General features: G+C 37.1%; 1 protein-coding gene across 1 annotated transcript; it reads right to left on the minus strand.

Moving 5' to 3' along the window:
* Positions 1–22,091: 22,091 nt before the first annotated feature.
* LOC101118497 (olfactory receptor 10X1-like) lies at positions 22,092–23,021 on the minus strand. Its single transcript, XM_004003700.4, has one exon. It carries the CDS (start codon positions 23,019–23,021, stop codon positions 22,092–22,094), a length of 930 nt encoding a protein of 309 aa, XP_004003749.4.
* Between the last annotated feature and the right edge of the window lie 1,890 nt (positions 23,022–24,911).

The following is a 24,911-nucleotide window of genomic DNA, read 5'->3' on the forward strand; positions in this document are numbered from 1 at the left end:
CTGAACGATTCTGGACTGTTTAGAAAACTTATTTTCCCAGTCATAAAATACTGAGTCCCAATATGCCCCCATATTTATCCCTAAATCATTGTAAAAAATCTGTAAATAGGTCAATTTACACTCTAAACTTCTTAAGTTCTTATGACTTCTTATAGTAAATCTATCATTAGGAAATTATATGGATTGTGAAATTAAAGGATTAAATATGTATCACAAAGGAGACTATACATATATATTTATTTATTGAATATACATATATATTTATTTATTGAATATAAATATATATTAATATTTGTCATAAAATTTACACATATTTTGCTTGTATGCATGTGTACTAAGTCACTTCAGTTGTGCCTGACTCTTTACAACATTATGGAATGTCAGCTCCTATGTTCATGGGATTCCTCAGGCAAGAATACTGGAGTGGGTTGCCATGCCCTCCTCCAGGGGATCTTCCTGACCCAGGGATGGAACCCACATTTCTTGTGTCTCTTTCATTGGCAGGTAGATTCTTTATCACTGACGCCACCTGGGAAGCCCAAATATTTTGTGTGTGTGTGTGTGTGTATATATATATATATATATATATATATATATATATATATATATGTATATATCAGTTCAGTTCAGTCTCTCAGTAGTGTCCGACTCTTTGTGACTCCATGAATCACAGCACCCCAGGCCTCCCTGTCCATCACTAACTCCCAGAGTTCACTCAAACTCATGTCCATTGAGTCGGTGATGCCATCCAGCCATCTCATCCTCTGTTGTCCCCTTCTCCTTCTGCCCCTAATCCTTCCCAGCATTAGGGTTTTTTCCAATGAGTCAACTCTTCACATGAGGTGGCCAAGGTATTGGAGTTTCACCTTCAGTATCAGTCCTTCCAATGATCACCCAGGACTGATCTCCTTTAGAATGGACTGGTTGGTTCTCCTTGCAGTCCAAGGGACTCTCAGAGTCTTCTCCAACACCACAGTTGAAAAGCATCAATTCTTTGGCATTCAGCCTTCTTCACAGTCCAACTCTCACATCCATACATGACCACTGGAAAAACCTTAGCCTTGACTAGACGGAACTTTATATATATATATATATATATATATATATATATATATATATATATATATATATATTCAAAACAATCCCTGATATCCCAGCTATATACTTTTCCCTACCCTCAGCCGTCTCTCAGGTTGTCTGCAAATCAACATCTCAGATTTAATTTGCAATATGGATTTACTGACAAAAGTAATGCACACACTTTCCAAAGTCAAAGAGAAATTTGAATTTGGAGAAAATGTAGTGACAGTTAATCATGAAGAAAAGGGAGTCAAATCATCAAGAATAGTTTCCTACCTTCTGTATTTTATCAGGGTTCCAAAGCCAATTCAGTGTTATAGTTATATTCTTCCAAAATAGCCTTCATATTGTCAGAAGCATGCTTTGTTCTTTTTTACTCAAAAGAGGCAAAAATTGACTTGGTATGAAAATCACTGGTCAAAGACTCTGGATTAACTTTTTCACTGCTACTTTAATAATCTTGGGAAAATACCTGTGCCTTCTGCATCTAAGTTTACCACCTAGGAAGTGAGGAAAACAATCCTGATTTTGTACATTTCAGCTTTCTATGGCTCTTTTAGACATGAGACGTGAGGCTAGGCCACTTGTACTATGATCAGATGTCAACACTCACTAAACTACAATAGTTTAGAGCCTTTCCCTCTATCCCTTTAGAAATATTGACTAATATTAATTGTTATGAGGGCTTGAGAGTCGTCAGCTCTAGAGGTTTAATTCTGGTTAGGAGACCCTGAGGGATTTTTCTTTTCTTTCATCAGAGGGAAAAAGAGAACTTTCTCTCTCAACTTTGTATTTTATTCTCATTAGTTGCAAGGCTTTGTATAACATATGACTTGTAAAACTCTTCTGGGAATCTCTGGGGATTTAAAATTTGCTGAGTTGAAATTCTGCCAATAACCAAGGCTTCGTGCTACTTTCCTAACTTTTGTTTTGGTAGGAAGTAGAGTGAATTCCATCCCTAATGCTCGTTCAATTCACTCTTCCATTCATCAAAAACATTTTTTCCCACTCATCAAAATCACTTTTCCTCTTATCATGGAATCTTTCCCTGGGTATTATTAAAGGGCCTACATTGTTTAAAGACTGTACTATGGGAGATCTCAGAAAGGTATAATGAATGGTTTCTTCTTCCAGGGATTTATGCTTTAGTGGAAGATATGTTCAGTTCAGTTCAGTCGCTCAGTCATGTCTGATTCTTTGTGACCCCATGGACTGTAGCACAACAGGCCTCCCTGTCCATCACCAACTCCCGGAGCTTACCCAAACTCATATACATTGCATTGATGATGCCATCCAACCATCTCATCTTCTGCCATCCCCTTCTCCTCCTGCCTTCAATCTTTCCCAGCTTCAGGGTCTTTTCCTATGAGCTTTGCACCAGGTGGCCAGAATACTGGAGTTTCAGCTTCAGCATCAGTCCTTTCAATGAACACTCAGGACTGATTTCCTTTAGGATGGACTGGTTGGATCCCCTTGCAGTCCAAAGGACTCTCAAGAGTCTTCTTCAACACCACAGTTCAAAAGCATCAATTCTTCAGCACTCAGCTTTCTTTATAGTCCAACTCTCACATCCACACATGACTACTGGAAAAACCATAGCCTTGACTAGACCAACCTTTTTTAGCAAAGCAATGTCTCTGCTTTTTAATACACTGTCTAGGTTGGTCATAACTTTTCTTCCAAGGAGTATTTTTTAATTTAATGTTAACAGACCAAATTTCGGTCTGCTGGTCTGTGCAAAGAGAAGCTAATTTACTGACACCAGGTTGTGGTGAAGAAAAGTGCAGCATTTATTGCAAAGCTGAGCAAGGTGTATGGGTTGCAAATGCTAAAAAATCTAAAATCTCTGATGGATTTCAAGGAAGGGTTTTTAAAGACAAGTTGAGGGAGAGTTGTAAGCAGTGTTGTTTCATTCACAATTCTCTGACTGGTTAATGTGGTAACAGGGTGATGTCACAGGGGTTAACATCATCAGCCCTTAGGCTCTAACCAGGCTGGGGCTGGTTTTTCATGATCATCATGCAATTAGCTTCTTCTACTTGGTGAGGGTTTTAGTATCTTCAAAACATCTCAGGAATATGTGTCAAACACTGTTATCTATTTCCTTCAGGGAGGAACTAAAGATTCTGTGACTGACTCTGATATATGACTAATATATATATTTATTTAAATTGTCACCAGTTCTCCTGACCCAACTGCTATTTGTTTGCTTGTTTGTTTGTTTCTGCATGTTCACATTCTTCCAGTCATTAACACTTGAGTCAGCTTTTTGTAACCCAGAGGAGGATGAACTTTTCTACCATAAAAGTGAAGCAGGCAGAAGACATTAGGGATAGTGGTTTCCTGTGAGACATAGAGTCTTGCTTGATTAAAACTGTAAAATATTCCTCAACTTTAAGAGGGAACAAATGCAGGAAAAGAATGGAAATAAAATTATAGAGATATGTTAATCATGAAACTTGATTTTAGGGACACATGTTTGCAGAATAATAATAGTGCCAGTGTAAAGTGGATTATATTGTAGTGTGCTGAGAACTAAAATAGTGCTCAGGTTAAGATAAGAGATGAAGCAGGGAAAAGGCTAATAGAGTTTTGCCAAAAGAATGCACTGGTCATACCAAACACCCTCTTCCAACAACACAAGAGAAGACTCTACACATGGACATCACCAGATGGCAACACTGAAATTAGACTGATTATATTCTTTGCAGCCAAAGATGGAGAACCTCTATACAGTCAGCAAAAACAAGACCGGGAGCTGACTGTGACTCAGATTATGAACTCCTTCTTGCCAAATTCAGACTTAAATTGAAGAAAGTAGGGAAAGCCACTAGACCATTCAGGTATGACCTAAATCAAATCCCTTATGATTATACAACGGAAGTGAGAAATAGATTGAAGGGACTAGATCTGATAGATAGAGTGCCTGATGAACTATGGACGGAGGTTTGTGACATTGTGCAGGAGACAGGGATCAAGACCATTCCCACGGAAAAGAAATGCAAAAAAGCAAAAGCACAAGCTGGAATTAAGACTGCTGGGAGAAATATCAATAACCTCTGATATGCAGATGACACTGCCCTTATGGCAGAAAGTGAAAAAGAACTATAGAGCCTCTTGATGAATGTGAAAGAGGAGAGTGGAAAAGTTGGCTTAAAGCTCAACATTCAGAAAACTAAGATCATGGCATACAGTCCCATCATTTCATGTCAAATAGATGGGGAAATAGTGGAAACAGTGAGACTTTATTTTGGGGGACTCCAAAATCACTGCAGATGGTGACAGCAGCCATGAGATTAAAAGACGCTTACTCCTTAGAAGGAAAGTTATGACCGACCTAGACAGTGTATTAAAAAACAGAGACACTGCTTTAACAATAAAGATCTGTCCAGTCAAGGCTATGGTTTTTCCAGTAGTCATGTATGGATGTGAGAGTTGGACTATAAAGAAAGTTGAGCAGAGAACAATTGATGTTTTTGAACTGTGGTATTGCAGAAAACTCTTGAAAGTGCCTTGACTGCATGGAGATCCGATCAATCCTTCCTAAAGGAGGTCAGTCTTGAGTGTTCATTGGAAGGACTGCTGTTGAAGCTGAAACTCCAATACTTTTGCTGGGAAAGATTGAGGGCAGGAGGAGAAGGGGACGACAGAGGATGAGATGGTTGGATGGCATCACCAACTCAATGGACATAAGTTTGGGTAAACTCCAGGATTTGGTAATGGACAGGGAGGCCTGGAGTGCTGTGGTCCCTGGGGACACGACTGAATGATTGGACGGAACTGAACTAAAGATAAGATAAAATGGACCAGAGTTATCAAAGAAGGTGTCATGGAAAATTTGAAGATTTCCAAAATAAGAGGTGGTGTATTCTAGTTCACAGTTAAGAAAAAATATATTGCTGTAGCCCAATACTTCCTGTGATGTAATAACTGTGTAAAATTGGTTAGACATATTTTAAAAATGTTATATTTAGGTAGATAGCTATAATGACATTTGCCGGGGTCCAGCCCCGGTGGATCCAAGGTAATTCAAAGGGGAGACGGAATCGTTGTCCTAGAAAAATCTTATTTAAGCACAGATATATAGAGAGATTAGAAACGGATAGTGTAGTAGGAAATAGTGGAGAAAAAGAGGCTGAATAACTTGGTTTACGTTGGATACCAATAAAACTCCAAGACAAGGAATTTTCACCATCTACGTTGGGCCACCAGCACCCGTTTGAGTATCGGAGGGTGCCCCGCCTTGGGCTCCATCTCTCATAGATCTTAGAAGCCAGGGCAAGTAAGTACACATGGTGAGTACCCACGCTCCAGATGGGAATTCAGCCACAAAAATGGGGAACAAGAAAGAACGACATGGGGGAATCAGTCTTTCCAGAAACGGATCCCATTTCTTTATTTTTCAGGTTTGCTTATATACTTTTTGTTATACATAGGGATGAATACAGAGTCACGCGGGGGTCAGCAGACCTGACCCTTGTCAAAATCAGGTGCTTCATATAAATGTATACAAAAGTCTTATGGGTTTTACATCATCTTCTGGCCATGAAGCCTGCTGATATTTTATGGCCCTTTCTGATAATGGTCAGTCAACCAGAAAACTTATTTTTTCCAGGGGCAATTTTTCTTAAACTATGCACCACCCTCCAAATAAAGTTGCATTCCTATAGGGTGAGGGTGTAGTGGGTTACAATCAAGAAAGGAATTTACTTAGCCTAAGGTTTAACATGATTAATCTCAAAGGTTAATACTTATTTCTCCTATATGCTAGTTATATTCATCATAAGAGCAGGGAATATGGAGATTTAGCAGCAAATATTGGTTCAACAAATGAAAAACCCTTCACCAATATAATTTCTAATTAACCCCTATACTATACTAATATCAAAAGAGTCTGTATTTAGAAAGTTTTAAAGCATCTCATGCCTCTCATGGTTGGGAGGCTATAAACAATCACATGTGGCTGGACGAACCCACTCAGGCAGGCTAGAGAAACTTCAGAGGAGTTTGTAAGTTGAAACATTCTTGTCACGCCCAGGAATTTTTATTAACTGGAGCTGCAAGTTAACTCCTTCTCCGAGAGAAATGGTGTAAAGTCCATTACAGCCCCCTGTAAAGTCAGAGGTGTAGGTGAGAGCATAAATCACACTCTGCTTTTGGGGGGTAGATGCTCGGAAACAGGGGGTTTCCTGAGGCTCGATCCCAGCTTTGCATATGCCGAAGCCTCCTTCCTCATGACCTTTGCTATTGGTGGAGTTCCTCACACTGGCTTCCGGCAGACATTGACATTTTTAAGCATTTAAAGGATTCGCTGGAGAAGGAAATGGCAACCCACTCCAGTATTCTTGCCTGGAGAATCCCATGGACAGAGGAGCTTGGTAGGCTACAGTCCACGGGGTCACAAAAAGTTGGACTCAACTGAATGACTTCACTTTCACTTCACTTAAAGGATATATATGGATCTGTAATAAACACCTAGACAGATGCTAAGCATTATGAATCATTAGGAAATTCAAATTAAAAATACAATGTGATTGTACTTCATAACTATTAGAATGTCTGAAAATTAAGAAAAAATAAAAGATTGATTAGTGAAAATTTAAAATAACTGTAACTAATACACTGCTCCAAAGACATAAAAGTTTAAAAAATATGTTGGCATTTTGGTAAACTCGCTATCAACATTTTAAAGTTTACTCTATCCCATTTCCAGACCTCCCCCCAAAATGTTGTATATTCAAAATTCTCTGTTCTTCTCTCTAAATAAAAATAATAATAATAACTTGGAAATAATTCAACACACAATTATAAAATGACTCCACATGGTGAACAGGATAAGATGGATTGGCTAGAAATCTTAGGACTTGTAGAATGTTATGCACTGTGTTACACAGAATGTTACAGTGTGTTCCCAAATACTTTATATTATCTATACTTAAATGGGGACATGGAAAGTCCTGAAAACTTTACTCCAAACCTGTCTATGAGAATAAGAAAAAATAACAAAAGGAAATAAAAGTAAAGGAAAAGTAGAAGTAAAAATCATTTGTTTCTGTCCAAAAAGATCAGGAAATCAGCAGGAACTGAACAGTGAGACACACAGCCAGTGACAATGGGAACTGCAATCTGCCTGCAGCTGTAGCGTCAGCAGACTTGAGAGTCAAACTCAGTCTCATCCCATGCCAGACAGGAAGGCCTGAATGCCTGCAATAGCATTGCTGGCAGTGCCTGGAGTGTAACCCATCTACACCTTACATCAAGATGAACAGTATCCCATACAAGGGGAAAAAAAAAGATCCAGGACTTTAAAAGGATGGAAGTTGTGCAAAGGTTTTAACAGTTTTCCAAACTGATGGAATCAAGTTAGAAATCAATAGCAGAGACAACAGGAAAATATATAACAAGTAGAAATTAAACCATCAATTTCTAAACAATCCAGGGGTCATAGAGGTGCCCTCAAAGAAAGTAAAAATGTATATAGTTGAATCAAATTAAATTATGACTCATTAAACTTCTGGAGTGCATCTAACCAGTTCTGAAAGGGACATACATAGCAATAAATGTTTACTGTGCAGGAGGAAAAGTCAAATGTATAATCTAAATTCTAACTTGAAAGTAGAAAAATAAGATGAAAATTGATTCTGAACTTCATTGTAAGTTTAATGCAATGCCTTTAAAAATCCCAGAAATGTTTCATTTGTTTTGTTCTATAGAGAAAGACAGGATTATTTTGTACATTATTTTGAATATGGAAAGTCACAAGCCCTTGAATAGCTACAATAATCTTGAAAAAGAAGAATAAAATGAAAGGAATTACTCCATCCAATATTATCACCTACTGTATGGCTATATTAATCAAGACAGCATGCTATTGGCAGAATTCATTAAAAAAATAATTTTGTTTTTTTGACAGTTCATAAGACTATACATCCTTCGTCTTCTTTCTGCCAGACATCTGGGAAGCAGATAAAGACCAGTCCTCCAACCATGAAAGCTTCTGCCTGGAAAAATCTCACCCTGTGTTGACTCCCTAGTCCTCATAAAAATGCCAGGCCAGACTCCTTTTTCCACTGTCTCAGGTCATTTAAAATATCTTTAGGAAATGCGCTTTATATTGGAGTTTCACATTCTTAATGAGGGGGTTAAATAATCTCTCCATATGAAATATTCTTTATGTTGCATATATTGATTTTTATGTAGTTCTATAGCTCATTTAAAAAGTATTTAATGAAATTTAAATGCAACAGTAATTTTTTACCTTACATCTTACAGTTAAAATATATATTTGATTTTCTCTATGAACTTTGCTGATATATATGCCTATACTACAACATTTTAATTGATACCTTGTCAAAATGTGGTACAACAAAAATGTTTGTATGTTTCTTTTAAAAGAATTTTAAATATATTTTTTATAAAAAAGAAAATTTGATTAAATTAAAAATTAAAATTTGGATGTAAAATTATCCCTAGATACAGCTGATGCTTACAAAATTTACCTAATATATCCATGAATAATATTTCTTTTTTCTAAAGCAGAATTGATCAGGATTAATTTTATTCCAGGTTTTAAAAATAAATACTGATCAATCTTCTGAATTTCTTCTGTTATATAGCATTTGTAGCCTAATGGTCTTTCATTGAAAGTTATTTTTAACAATTTATGGAAGAACAGTCTTATTATTTCTTTTTTTATTCAAAAAGAAAGGATGTGACATCTACTGAACATGTAAAAAAATATCATTGTATATCATTAACTTTAAACTTTTTAGTTTGTGAAAAATTTATCACAGTAGAATTTTCCAGTTATTATCAAATGATTGTCAATTATTGTTTACCTATTACTTATAAGCACTTTGACTTTTTATATTAATGAATCTAGAGAAAATACTATTTATTTCAATCACTCTGTTCAGATTTTTAAAATTAAATCCTCTTATCCTGTAACACACTTTAGCTATCTATGTATCTATCCTTTTATTTACAGATTTCACTCATTATATTTAGGAAACTGTGATAAAATTTATCTGGGAAAAATAAGACCTATTCTGCCAGAAGATGATCTAAAAGTACTTTCCTCCATTCCTCTCACTTATTATAACTAAAAAGTGGGCATTAAACACAGAAGTTATAGGTCTCTGGGACCAACATAGACCCTCTCCCAACAAAAATAAATATACAAAAGCCCTGCTTGTTCTAGACAAAGGACAAGGAAACTGGCAGCCTATGAAAAAAGAAGAAAAATTTTAGAGAATAAACTTTTTAATACATTTAAATACTACAGAAAATACTCTGACACCACCTGCACCCCTGTCAAAAAAAGGCCAAGTGGGGCACTTGAAGTTTTACTGCTTTGACAAGATGTCCTAACATATTCCCTGGAATGATGTCAGAGAAGGGTGAGTATGAGCTAGGATCCCTGAAGGCTGGTTAACAACGCCCCTCTTTCCAGGAAGAACCAGGAAAAACCTAAAGAAATTCACACAGACACAAAGAATCAAACTTTTGAAGACTAAAGACAAAGAATAAATCTTGATATCAGTGAGGGGAAAAAAATGACATTCTATCTATGGGGAGAAATAATTTGAAGAACAAGATTTTTTCATCAGAAAGAGAAGGAAATGTGTTGTAGAAAAATGAACATCTTTGCCAGCTGATGGTTGGTATGAGTTTTTAAGATTCCATTTTTACGAGCACTTAACACAAACACCAAATTTTCCAGAGTAAGCATAAATTTAACATTATTTAAATGTCCAAAGAGCAGTTGAAAAAGATCTAATACTAATAATCATTTTATTTCAAGCTTTATTTTAAAATATCTCAATTTTCTTTTTATTGATATAATGAGGAAACTGCTCATTTCCCTGGATCCTGGTGTGCACAAGGTTTTGTTTGTGCCCTCTGAGCATCTCTGGCAGATCTGAGGTTTGATTCTAAATGTGATTTTGTCTCTCCTACCATTTTGCTGGGATTTCTTATTTGCCCTTGGACACAGGGTATCTTTTTTTGGTGGCATTCAACATTTTCCTGTCGATGGTTGTTCAGCAGTTGGTTGTGATTTTGGTGTTCTTGCAGGAGAATATGAGTGCACATCCCTCTACTCCACCTCTTCTTCACTCCTAAAACAATTTTTTGGTATATTGTTTTTAAATTTTACTCTGGCTCCCCCATTATTCACTCCAATCACTTTGATAGTATGCCTCTGGCCAAATTGGCTGAAGCCAGGTATCTGCCTTGTGAGCTAATGTGGTTTCATGGTTGAAGTGAAAACATAGTCAACAAAGAGTCCAAAATACAGTATTTGGGTGCAGTCTCAAAAATGACAGAATGATCTCTGTTCTTTTCCAAGGTGAATCATTCAGTATCACAGTAATCCAAGTCTATGCCCCAACCACTAATGCCAAAGAAACTGAAGCTGAATGGTTCTATGATGACCTAGAAGACTTTCTAGAACTAGCACCAAAAAATGTCCTTTTTATCAGAAGAGACTGGAATGCAAAAGTAGGAAATCAAGAGATACCTGGAGTAACAAGCAAGTTTGGCCTTGGGGTACAAAATGAAGCAGGGCAAAGGCTAACAGAGTTTTGCCAAGAGAACACACTGGTCATAGCAAACACCCATGGCAGTTTTGCACTGAATAATTCTTACAAACACACAATATTATCAGAGACAGTTCAGGGAGCTCACAGAGAAGCAACTCCAAGAGAAAACGCTGAGCACTTATTTTATTGGTAACTTACCTTGTAATCTTTAAGAGCAGTAAAGCAAGATGGAGACCAGAATTCTGGGATTAAGGAAGCTTCCTCCAGGAGATCTGGAGGTAATCACATCAGAATCATAAAGAAAGATCTTTCAAGATAAGAGGGATTCTTCTGTACACAGAACAGCATCTAGTTTGGGCTTCCCTGTGGCACAGCTGGTAACGAATCCACCTGCAATGCCAAAGACCTGGGTTTGATCCTTGGGTTGGGAAGATCCGCTGGAGAAGGGAAAGGCTACCCACTCCAATATTCTGGCCTGGAGAATTCCATGGACTGCATAGTCTATGGGGTTGCAAAAAGTCATGACTTTTAGCATGAAAGTCACCCTTGAGAAACTTTCACTTCACAATGCTGACTTGTCAGCCAGAACATCTAACTTAAGGGCAAGGGAGAGAGCAAGCAATGAGAGAGAGAGAGAGAATGAGTAAGATGAAATTCCAGGGGATATTTTTGAGAAAGCAGTAAAATGTACTTCCCACAATTCCCCTCTTTTTGTTTTCTATAATGAATGTTTCTTTGATCTTCTTGTAGGAGGAAGAGCATTAGATTGCCTTAGTGTGGGTGAGCTGAGAAAATAAAGAAATGTTCTGACTAGAAATAAAACACAAAGCAATATTATGAATAAGATGAAAGGGAAAAACAATGTTTTAGATTTAGAGAGGATAACCAGTTCTTCAGGTTGAGCTGTGTGGAAAAATTGTTAGATCAGCAGATATACTGATTAAATCCATCAAACAGTCCCATACAAATCCAGGCTTGAGTGTGTAAGGGATTGATGGTGTAGGGTGAGACATTCCAGATGTTAAGTTTCCTGAGAAACCAGCAGTGAACACAAAGGTCTGATGTTTAATGATAAAGATTTATGATCTTGTTTTGGGAGGTTCTTATTATATTATTCGTATACCAGTGAGTGTTGGTATAAGAACATACCTGTGCATTTGTTGAATTAGTTATGCAGAAGGGTAGATGTGAACCATTAATGGTCCAAGGAGAATCTGAGGTGTTCACAGGTAAAGAAGATGGAGGAGAAACCCATTCTTCCCCAATAATGGTGGGGTGATTGGTAGAAATAGGAATTTCTGGATCTTTCCATGTGGCAATAGAGAACACATGGGGTCACAAAGAGTCTGACATGACTGAGTGACCGAACTGAACTGAAACAATGATCCTATAAGGCCAACAGATGAGTCAACTTGTTGATTCCCAAAAGTGAATGAGCTCCAGGTAATTGTGTGTGTCCTTGAATATGAGCTATAAAAAAGGATGCTGTCATTTAGTTAAATGAGTTTGAATAGAAATAAAGGGGGAAAGTAATGGTTTATCTATTGAGGTATTTAAAATAGAATTGGGCAATTGTTGAATGATATTAATAACACAAAAGGAATCAGTTAAGAGATTAAAGGAAGTTTGTGAGAAGGTTTGTAAAGCAAGCAAGACAGAAGCTAATTCAGAAGCTGTGGGGAAGCTTGGGGGCTGATAAAAGAAAAAGTTCCATCCTGAGGTTTCCTTCCAGGTTACTATTCCTCGAGTTTAATTGTCATCTGTATAGAGGTTAAGCACATTAGAAATAGGATGTTTAGAGATAATAAAATGTAAAGAAAAGGGCACTAATTGTAAAATAGAAATTATTTTATCCGTCAGCAAGTTGTAAATACATTTCTCTGTAAAATCTGATACGGCAATTTGAAATTGTTCATTAGTTTGATATGATTCCACATTTTCCTTAGGTAATCCCATATAAATTGTTTGTGGATCTGAGCCAATAAGACGATAGGGACCTAAGCATCCTTGCTGTAGTAAATGTAGTCTCGCTGGCAGATAGGAAAAGCAGGGTATTTTGGTTGATTAGGATAATGTAGCTATTCAATGATTTTTATCTCTTTAGGTATGTAGGGCAAGTATTGCTGTAGGAGTATGTTATGTAGAAAGAAGGATCAGTGAAAAAGGAAGTGAAGGAATACCTGTCAAGGAAATGTTTAACATATGCAGTGCTGATTATTGTAATAAAGCATAATATTGAGGAGAAAAACATCGGTGAGAGGTATGGTCTTCATTTCTCAGTCATAATTGAAAAAAAAGACCCAGAGAAATGGTATGGGGAGGGAGGAGGGAGGGGGGGTTCAGGATGGGGAACACATGTATACCTGTGGCGCATTAATGTTGATGTATAGCAAAACCAATACAATATTGCAAAGTAATTAACCTCAAATTAAAATAAATAAATTTATATTTTAAAAAATTATTGTACATGTTGGCGTGCCTAAGCTAGGTCATATCCAATTTAAATAACCCAAGAATTGCTGTAAAGAATGAAGTGTTAATGGTTCTAGAACCTTGAAAGAAACTTGTAAAGGAGTAATTACTTATAAAGGAGTATTTGTTGTTCTCTAGAGCTATTATTAACCTCTGTGAATTCAAATATGTCTGTATTGAAGATAGAATTTCTGTTAATTTTTGTGGTGAAGAGTGAGATAAAGGAATGTCATCCATATAATGATAAATATAGACATTGGGAAATTGTCATAAAGGTTGCACAGTTAGATCTACAAATCTTTGACACATGATAGGGCTATTTATCATACCTTGAGGTAAGTATTTCGATTGATATCATTGTAAAGACAATGATTATTTATATTAGAAACAAAGTGCAAATTTATCTGTTTATCTTCAGGATGTAAGGGTATGGTAAAAAGCAGTCCTTAAGATTTATAATTAGTATAGTGTGATCATCTGGAATTAGAGAGGAGTTTGGAATACCTGACTGTAATAAACCTATCAGTTGCATCCAAGCATTAATTGCTCTTAAATCATGAATTAAACACCATTTTCCTGATTTGGGGGGGATAGTAAAGATGGAGTATTCCACAGGCTTGTGAAATGTTCTGTATGCTCTCCATCTAATAGTTCTTTAACCAGTTGTTGTATATGCTCAATTTTTTCCGCTCTATCCAGATGGGGACAGGGCATCAGTCATAGATAATTTGTAATGGTGGTATAATAGCAGTGGTCCCTAGGATAAATTTGTTTGTAGTCTTAATTGATATTGTTGAAATATGTCTCATCCCCATAAGGTTGGAGGAGTATTCATGACATAAGGATGGATAATAGCTACATGTCCTTCTGGATCTGTACAGATTTTTGGAAAGGTGCTTTGATAAGCTTCTTGGAATCCCCCAACGCCTAACATTTGTCCATGGGCCTTTTCTAAAAACCAGTCAGAGGGGCGTTCTTGTTTTGTGATGATAGTTACATCAGCTCCTGTGTCTATTAAACCTTTGGAAGAAAGGTCTTTAATTTTTAGAGTTAATGTGGGGCAGTTAGAGTCAATTAGCATATTCTAGTAAGTTGCATTCATAGATTCAAAACCTCCTTTCCTAATTTCTATCTCTGCTGGTGCACAAAATAAGGCAAGAGTAATAATTGTGCAAATTTTGTCCCTTTCTCTACTGTCTTATAAGTATATGAGAGAGCCATAATTTGAATGTTGCCTGTGTAATCAGAATCAATTACCCTTAGTAAAATATGAATACCTTTCATAGTTATGCTTGAGTCAAGTAAAATAATTCTAACTATACCTTTAGGTAAAGGGCTATAAACTTCCATAGAATATATTTAACTTCATTGCTAATACCAAAAGTACAGCTTTCAGTAATAACAACGTCCAATCCTGCACTGCTGCTTCTGGCAGTGTTTAAACCTGAGACTACTTTTCATTTTGAGCTGTCTTGGTGTTCAGAAAGGGATTGTTGGGATTCCATCCTGGGGGATTCACGTTCCAAGTCTGTAGTTTGTTTGTCCCCTGTTCCTGATGTAGGGCCTGGGTTTGACCCCACCAGTAGTTTCCTGACAGAGGCTGTTCCTTATTATTGAATTTGGAAAGGCATTGATTGGCCAAATGGATACGTTTATTGCAGCAAGGACATTTTGAGAAGGTTTCTTTTAAACAGATGGCAGTTTTTTAGCATATCTCCAGATTTGCCACAGTTAAAACAGTTTTGAGGAGTTAATGCAGTGGCTAGCATAACAGCTTTATGGAATTCTGTTCCTGTATTTTGACAGGCTTTTATCATTTCTGCTATATTAGTTGTTGGCAAATTACAAATGGGCTGCAAGACTCCTTCACAATTTTTATTTAAATTTTCATAAGCTAATTGTAATGTTAATACATTCTAAGCCTCCAAATTTTCAATCCATTGGTCAATAGCATTTTGCAATTTTTCTACAAGCTCATGTAAGGTTTATTTGTTCCTTTTCTTATAGTATAAAAGGATCCCTGTGGGATGGTAAGATCAGGTAAACTAAGCCAAGTTTTATGAGCCGCTACAGAGGATATTAAAGTGGGCCTTAGAAAGCATCACTATGAACAAAGCTAGGGGGGGTGATGGAATTCCAGCTGAGCTATTTCAAATCCTAAAAGATAATGGTGTTAAAGTGTTGCACTCAATATGGCAGCACATTTGGAAATCTCAACAGTGGCCACAGGACTGGAAAAGGTCAGTTTTCATTCAAATCCCAAAGAACAACAATGACAAAAAATGTTCAGATTGCATTCATCTCACTCACTAGGCAAAGTAATGCTCAAAATTCTCCGATAGGCTTCAACAGTATGTGAACCAAGAATTTCCATTTGTTCAAGTTGGATTTAGAAAAGGCAGGCGAATCAGAGATCAAATTGCCAACATCCACTGGGTCATAGATAAAGCAAGAGAATTCCAAAAAAATTTGCTTCATTGACGACTCTGAAGCCTTTGACTGTGTGGATCATGACAAACTGTGGAAAATTCTTAGAGATGGGAATACCAGACCACCTGACCTGCCTCTTGAGGAACCTGTATGTAAGTCAAGGAGCAACAGTTAGAACCACAATGGGACAATGGACTGCTTGCAAATTGGGAAAGAAGTAAGTCAAGGCTATATATCGTCACCCTGTCTATTCAACCTAAATGGAGAATACATTATGTGAAATGTCAAACTGGATGATGCACAAGCTGGAATCAAGATTGCAGGGAGAAATATCAATAACCTCAGATACACAGAGGACACCACCATAATGGCATAAAGTAAAGAACAACTAAAAAGTCTCTTGATGAAAGTGAAAGAGGAGAGTAAAAAAGCTGGCTTAAAACCCAGCATTGAAAAACCAAGATCATGGTATCCGGTCCCATCAGTTCATGGCAAATACTTGCAGATACAATGGAAACAGAGATAGACTTTATTTTCTTGGGCTCCAAAATCACAGCAAATAATGACCACAGCCATGAAATTAAAAGATGCTTACTCCTTGAAAGAAAAGCTATGACCAATCTAGACTGTCTATTAAAAAGCAGAGACATTACTTTGCCAACAAAGGTCCATCTGGTCAAAGTTATGGTTTTCCCAGTAGTCGTGTATGGATGTGAAAGTTGGACCATAAAGCAGGCTAAGCACCAAGGAATGGATGCTTTTGAGTTGTGGTGTTGGAAAAGACTCTTGAGAGTCCCTTAGACTGCAAGGAAATCAAATCAGTCAATCCTAAAGGAAATCAACCCTAAATATTCATTGGAAGGACTGATGCTGAAGCTGAAGCACCAATACTTTGGCCACCTGATGTGAAGGGCCGACTCATTAGAAAAGACACTGATGCTGGGCAAGATTGAAGGCACAGGTGGAGGGGACAAAAGAGGATGAGATGATTGAATGGCATCACTGATTCAATGGACATGAGTTTCAGCAAGCTCCAGGAGATGTTAAAGGACAGGGAATCCTGGTGTGTTGCAGTCCATGGGGTCACAAAGAGCTGAACATGACTGAGCAACTGAGCAACAATGAACAATAGCAATGAGGAAACATTAGTTTATAACATTATATAAATGTCATGTGCACAACATTAATTGTCTACTTTTGTGTACAGCACAATGGGCTAACTACCAAAATTTTACTTTCTGTCACCATGTAATTGATCCCCTTTACACCTTTGCCTACCTCCCCACTGCTTCTCCTCTGATAATCACTATTCTGTTCTAGGTTTCTATTTATATGTATGGTTTTGTTTGGGTTCATTTCTTCAGTTATTTCATTTGTTTGTGGGGTTTTTAAATAATACATATTAAAGGTTTTTAAATGAAAAATATCAACTCATAGGTAAGACACTATTGAGGATATAATGGGATTGTCTGAAATCATATATGTCATGTTTTAGAAGCTGTAACATATAACTTTGTATTTAACATATATATACCATAAATAAGTATTAATATTATAGTTATAAAAAGAGAGCCCTGTCTCCCAAAACACTGAACATAATATTTCATTTTAAAAAGCATCATAAACCATTATAATTTTATGACATATATTTTCTCTGAACACCAAATATTTTAAATTTTTTCAATGTAAAGCAATTATCCAAGACTTGTTAAGATTTATTATATACAATTATTTTTTTCTTTTTCCTTTTATTGAAGTAAGATTGATGTACAATATTATGTAAGTTGGTGCAGTTACATTGCCCCCTCCCCCTCTCTTTCTACTGCTGCTGCTGCTGCTAAGTCACTTCGGTGGTGTCTGACTCTGTGTGACCCCATAGACGGCAGCCCCCAAGACTCCCTCATCCCTGGGATTCTCCAGGCAAGAACACTGGAGTGGGTTGTCATTTCCTTCTCCAATGCATGAAAGTGAAAAGTAAAAGTGAAGTCACTCAGTCATGTTCAACTCTTAGCGACCTCATGGACTGCGGCCCACCAGGCTCCTCCGTCCATAGTATTTTCCAGGCAAAAGTACAGGAGTGGGTTGCCACTGCCTTCTCTTCCTACTGGTAACCACTAATTTGTTCTTTATATCACTGAATCTGTTTCGTTTTTGTTATATTCATTAGTTTGTTGTATTTTTTAGGTTACACATATAAGCCAGTATTTTTCTTTCTCAGACCTATTTCATTTAGCATACATTAGTTCAGTTCAGTTCAGTTCAGTCACTCAGTAATGTCTGACACTTTGTGACCCCATGAATCACAGCACGCCAGGCTGCCCTGACCATCACAAACTCCTGGAGTTTACCCATTAGTGTACATCAGTTCAGTTCAGTTCAGTTTAGTCGCTCAGTCATGTCCGACTCTTTGCGATACCATGAATCGCAGCACGCCAGACCTCCGTGTTCATCACCATCTCCTGGAGTTCACTCAGACTCACATCCATCGAGTCAGTGATTCCATCTAGCCATCTCATCCTCTGTTGTCCCCTTCTCCTTCTGCCCCTAATCCTTCCCAGCATTAGGGTTTTTTCCAATGAGTCAACTCTTCACATGAGGTGGCCAAAATATTGGAGTTTCAGCTTTAGCATCATTCCTTCCAAAGAACACCCAGGGTTGATCTCCTTCTGAATGGACTGGTTGGATCGCCTTGCAGTCCAAGGGACTCTCAAGAGTCTTCTCCAACACCACAGTTCAAAAGCATCAATTTTTCGGCACTCAGCCTTCTTCACAGTCCAACTCTCACATCCATACCTGACCACAGGAAAAACCATAGCCTTGACTAGACAGACCTTAGTCGGCAATGTAATGTCTCTGCTTTTGAATATACTATCTAGGTTGGTCATAACTTTTCTTCCAAGGAGTAAGTTTCTTTTAATTTCATGGCCGCAGTCACCATCTGCAGTGATTTTGGAGCCCAAAAATATAAAGTCTGAGACTGTTTCCACTGTTTCCCCAATTACTTCCCATGAAATGATGGATGGGATACCATGATCTTCATTTCCTGAACGTTGAGCTTTAAGCCAACTTTTTCACTCTTCACTTTCACTTTCATAAAGAGGATTTTTAGCTCCTCTTCACTTTCTGGCATAAGGGTGGTGTCATCTGCATATCTGAGGTGATTGATATTTTTCCGAGCAACCTTGATTCCAGCTTGTGTTTCTTCCAGTCCAGAATTTCTCTTGATGTACTCTGCATATAAGTTAAATAAGCAGAGTGACAATATACAGCCTTGACGTACTCCTTTTCCTATTTGGAACCAGTCTGTTGTTCCATGTCCAGTTCTAACTTTGCTTCCTGACCTGCATACAGATTTCTCAAGAGGCAGGTCATGTGGTCTGGTATTCCCATCTCTTTCAGAATTTTCCACAATTTATTGTGATTTACTGGAAAACTGACTTTTTCCAGTCCTGTGCCCACTGCTGAGTTTTCCAAATTTGCTGGCATATTGAGTGCAGCACTTTCACAGCATCATCTTTCAGGATTTGAAACAGCTCAACTGGAATCCCATCACCTCCACCAGCTTTGTTCGTAGTGATGCTTTCCAAGGCCCATCTGACTTCACTTTCCAAGATGTCTGGCTCTAGATTAGTGATCACATCCTCATGATTATCTGGGTAGTGAAGATCTTTTTGTATAGTTCTTCTGTGTATTTTTGCCACCTCTTCTTAATATCTTCTGCTTCTGTTAGGTCCATACCATTTCTGTCCTTTATCAAGCCCATCTTTGCATGAAATATTCCCTTGGTATCTCTAAGTTTCTTGAAGAGATCTCTAGTCTTTCCCATTCTGTTGTTTTCCTCTATTTCTTTGCATTGATTGCTGAAGAAGGCTGTCTTATCTCTTCCTGCTAGTCTTCGGAACTCTGCGTTCGGATGCTTATATCTTTCCTTTTCTCCTTTGCTTTTCGCTTCTCTTCTTTTCACAGCTATTTGTAAGGCATCCTCAGACAGCCATTTGCTTTTTTGCATTTCTTTTCCATGGGGATGGTCTTGATCCCTGTCTTCTGTACAATGTCACGAACCTCATTCCATAGTTCATCAGGCACTCTATCTGTCAGATCTAGTTCCACTGTATAATCATAAAGCATTTGATTTAGGTCATACCTGAATGGTCTAGCGGTTTTCCCTATTTTCTTCAATTTGAGTCTGAATTTGGTAATAAGGAGTTCATGATCTGAGCCACAGTCAGCACCTGGTCTCGTTTTTGTTGACTGTATAGAGCTTCTCCATCTTTGGCTGCAAAGAATATAATCAATCTGATTTCAGTGTTGATCATCTGGTGATGTCCATGTGTAGAGTCTTCTCTTGTCTTGTTGGAAGAGGGTGTTTGCTATGGCCTGTGCACTCTCTTGGCAAAACTCTATTAGTCTTTGCCTGCTTCATCCTGCATTCCAAGGCCATATTTGCCTGTTACTCCAGGTGTTTGTTGACTTCCTACTTTTTCATTCCAGTCCCCTGTAATGAAAAGGACATCTTTTTTGGGTATTAGTTCTAAAAGGTCTTGTAGGTCTTCATCAAACCGTTCAACTTCAGTTTCTTCAACGTTACTGGTTGGGGCATAGACTTGGATAATTGTGATACTGAATGGTTGGCCATCCAGCTATGCTTTTGCAAGTGGCAAAATTTCAACCTTTTTTATGACTTGGCAGTATTCAATTGTGTATTTATACAACACATCTCTTTATCCCAGCATCGGCTGATGGACGTATAAGTTGTTTCCATATCTTGACAACTGGAAATAATGTGACTGTGAACATTGGAGTGCATGTATCTTTTTAAACTAGTGTTGGTTTTTTTTTTCAGACATATGCCCAAAAGTGGAATCACTGGGTCATGTGACAGCTTTATTTTTATTTCCATACTCTTTTCTACACGGCCTGCCCCAATTTACATTCCCAACAACAGTGTAAAAGAATTCCCACTTCTCCATATCCTTGCCAACATTTCTTCTTTGTGTTCTTTTTGAGTATAGTCATTCTGACAGGTGTGTGGTGATGTTTCTGCATGGTTTTGATTTATATTTCCCTGATGGTTAGAGATACTGAGCATCTTTTCATTTGCCTATGGACTAACTGCATGTCCTGTCCTCTTTGGAGAACTGAATATATACATGTAAAGGAATGAAATTAGGACATTACTAACACTATTACTAACACTAATTACTACAAAAATAAACTCAAAAAGAATTAGGGACCTAAATGTAAACCTAGAAACCATAAAACTGCAAGAAAAAAAAAGGGCCCTCTTTGACATAAACCATACATTTTATGGGGGGGTGGGATTTGGCTCCTGAAGCAAAGAAGATAAAGCTTAAAATAAGCAAATGAGAACTAATTAAACTTAAAAGCATATCAAAGGAAATCACTAAAAAAAAAAAAAGGAGAAAATGGCCTACTGAATGGAAGAAAATATTTGCAAGCAATATGGATAAGGAGTTAATATCCAAATAAGTAAACAGCCTATACAACTCAATATCAAAAAAGCAAGCAACATGATTCAAAAATGAGCAGAAGAGTTGTAATACATTTTATTTATGTATACCAGCCCATAATAGAGTATTTATGTCCTTCGTGAGAGCACATAGTGTCAACAGAACTGAGAAAATATTCAGAAAAGTCTCTAGGTTTTATGTGGGAATTATCAGTAAGATTAGATGCTACTTACGTGTGATATTTAACCTTCATAGTTATTTCTTAACTTTTTAGGGTAATATATAGAGCCAATGTTTCCTTCATTAGTCACTATGTGTCTGCCAAAATTATTACAAAACACCTTTCATTGTTAAAACAATCAATATTATAATATCTTATTTAAACATTAGCTCTTATTGCTTTCATATTAAAGAAAAGGGGGGCTATTTGCAGTCCTCATCCAAGGATAGCCTCAGTCACAGAACATGTAGGCTCTACCGTCTTGTTTACTGATTTAAATCAGCATTCCATTATACCCCATATAATCAGAAGCTAGCATTTAGCAGTTGTTGGAAAGACACCATTGAATACAGTGCATTAAAATTTTTAAATAGTATGCTGTGAGTCTTAATTATATATCTAATCTATCTATTTATCTATATCTAGAAACATATTTAAAAATACTTGACTGTGATTTCTATAGTGTATCTCTTATAGGAAACAATTATCTCCCCTCAGCAGCACCACACAATCCCTCACAACATTACCTAGAAATTTTTTTCAACATTTACATCTCTAGTAATTTAAAATCATCTTTTAGTATAGTAGTCATAGGTGTTGTTGTTTCTTCTTCCATCTTGCTTTTCTTACTTCATCAAAGGTACAAAAAACACCTAGTGGATGATTGGCAATAGCATAGAATATGCAGAGACAAATAGTAGAAGTAGTTGAAAAACTTCCTTAACATGCTAACTAAATGCCTGTCATGGCTCAGGTCCAAGTCTCAGACACTTGATCCCCATATGTCAACCTCTGGGAAAAGGCTTCTCCAGATATTTCAGGGTAAATGCTTCACTGACATCTGTGAACACTCAGTTATGCAGTGATAATACAAGACTATTCAAGAAATATCTTTCCAAGGGCCTTTCTGAAAGCATTCTTCATGTCCTTATTCCTGAGGCTGAAAATGAGAGGGCTGAGGAAAGGAGTGATGACAGTGTAGGGAACTGCGATCACTGTGTCATCTCCCCCTGATGCTTCTGGCTTCAGATAAACAATAGATGCAAAACCAAAGTGAATGATGACCACTGTGAGGTGGGAGGCACAGGTAGAAAAGGCCTTCTGCTTGCCCTCACCTGAAGGGATTTTGAGGACAGTGGAAAGAATGAACACATAAGTGAGGATGATGACCAGGAAGGTGCCCATCAAACCTGACACTGACATCACAGTTACAATGAATTCTGTGAGGTCACTGTCTAAACAGGACAGCCTCACAACAGCCCTCATATGACAAAAGAAGTGTTTCACAAGGTTGGGGTTGCAGAAAGAGCCCCTGAATATCAACGCAGTCTCTATCACAGAGAAAATGAAACCAACAATCCAAGCAAAGGCCACAAGTTTTCCACACACCATGTTGGTCATAAGCAAAGGATATCTGAGAGGGTTGCAGATGGCCAGGAAGCGATCATATCCCATCAAAGTAAGAATCATACAATTAGTGCCACCAAGTCCCAAGAAGAAACACATTTGCAAGCCACAACCTATGGATGAAATGCTTCTGTCCTTGGCCAAGAGATCTGCCAGCATCCTGGGGATAATAGTCAGTGTGTAGCAGGTCTCAGAGAAAGAGAGTGCACTAAGGAAGAGGTACATGGGTGTGTGCAGATGTCTGTCCACCCAAGTTAGACCCATGATGGTCAGGTTACCTGTGAGGGTGGGAAGGTAGAGGCAAAAGAAAGCCACAAAGAGGAATGTCTGTGCATGTGGGTAAACAGAAAAGCCAACAAGAATGAACTCTGTCAGGACTGTCTGGTTGATCTTCATCATGTGAAGTTCTGAAATCCAAGGAAACAAAAAATTCAATTTTCCATTATTCTCTGCAGTTTTGGTGTGAATAAAACAAACAATCAAATTTGCAGCTACCAATTGATTTTATATTTATTTGGCCAAACAAGATGTGTATGTAGGTAATATTTTTCCTAATTGTCCATTCATATGTTTCTTCTTTATTAAGCCACCATTACTAATCACTTATTATGAGATTTTCTGCCCTGTTTTTTAAAAGAGCTTAATGGCTGATAGTAAAAAAAGAACAAAAAATACTCTAATTGCTGTCCAGATGAAGGAAATTCATGTGCATAAGGTGAGTTACATTTGGATCTGATTTTAAACCATGAAAAAATTGCCAAGTAGTTAATTGACAGAATCAGGATCTGACATAGCAACTTCTACTTATAATATTGTCCGTAAGCAGCTAAAATGTAAAGTTTGGTAGCTGTTTGGAATTTGGAGACTGTATTTGAACAATGGCTTACAGTTATAAGAGAAGATCAAAGTCATTACCTCTTTTCGAAGAAGACAATTAGGTCCTGAAATACTAAAGGAAAAGAAATAGCAAGCTCCCTTTCCTGTCCTCTAAAGGACCCTTAGGATAAATTTTGCTTAAATAGTTTGTGGATGATGTTACTAAGCAGACATTTTATGCATCTATAGTTCAAGTGGCAAGAGACATTTTGTTATTTCATCAATGTAAAGCTAGCATATGCAAAAAAGATAAATTCTAGTGATTCTGTATATTTCTTGATAATTTTATGTCAGATTTAATCTCATCCTCTTTAAAATTCCATGTTTGTCCTTATAGTTAAATAATCCCTTATGTTTATATGACCTTGAACTATGTTTTTCTTAACCACATGCTAACATATTTAATAACTCATTTATAGAGCCTACATTTTGCCAAATTTGTTTGTATATTTATTCAGTTTACTCTGCAAACTGTATAGGTGAAGTGCCTAGGAGAAATATAAAATGTGTAGGGCAGCTGTAATTATTTTTTAATTTACATTTTAAATTTATAAATTTAAATTTTATAATTTTAAAATTATTTTTTAAAAATACTTACTTTAAAAATAAGATTATCTTATCTATGAAGTGTCACAACTGTAACCGGAATCAAGCTGTTTTAACCTTAGTGGTATATTTTCATTTATCAATGCTTTCACCTTGAAGAAAGAGACTATGAGTCATATAGGTCTGTAGTTCTCAGAGTGATAATATATATGGAGCATTTTAAGAAGATATTGATTTCCAATAAACCTTCAATGAGCAGGTTATTTTAAAAGTGTTGAATCTCAAAACAAAGTTTGTTTTACTTTGTTATTCAACACTGTATAACATGTGATCTTGGGCACAGAGATGAAGAGACTTTCCATTGTTCCTTAGATTTGGTTCAGGTGAAGATTAAGCATTTTCAGGGTTGAATCTTGCTGACCACTGACAGTCAGAAGAGGCAGTAGGAAAATGGCCTAAATTACAAATTTTTTCATAAATAATTCAAATATATGGACTCTACCTTAAAGGTCCCTTGGATTCTTTTGTCCTTCTGGACCTGATAAGATCTTTATTCTTTCATAGTCACACATGAGTCCCCTGACTTAATCTTGTCTATGAACCCTTTCATCTTTCTTGTTTCCCTTTCTCACTGTATCTACATTTTCTCTGTGAGCAATTATCTCCAAAAAGATAGACAATTTTTATGTCTTCTTGCTTAAGAACTTATTATAAGTGATAGTGTCTAAATGTCTCTTCGGTTTGTTCATGAGACCTTTAACTAACCCTCTTCAGTCCTTCACGTCCAATTCCACATTTGCAGATCATTGTTTCATTTCTCTCTATAAGCATCTTTCTGAAGGATTCTAGCTGTTTAAGAACAAAATC

Source organism: Ovis aries, chromosome 1, assembly GCF_016772045.2.
Source record: "Ovis aries strain OAR_USU_Benz2616 breed Rambouillet chromosome 1, ARS-UI_Ramb_v3.0, whole genome shotgun sequence".
Lineage (NCBI taxonomy): Eukaryota > Metazoa > Chordata > Mammalia > Artiodactyla > Bovidae > Ovis > Ovis aries.

Coding starts and splice junctions, on each gene's coding strand:
- LOC101118497 (XM_004003700.4), bottom strand. CDS start 23,021: ATGATGAAGATCAACCAGACAGTCCTGACAGAGTTCATTCTTGTTGGC.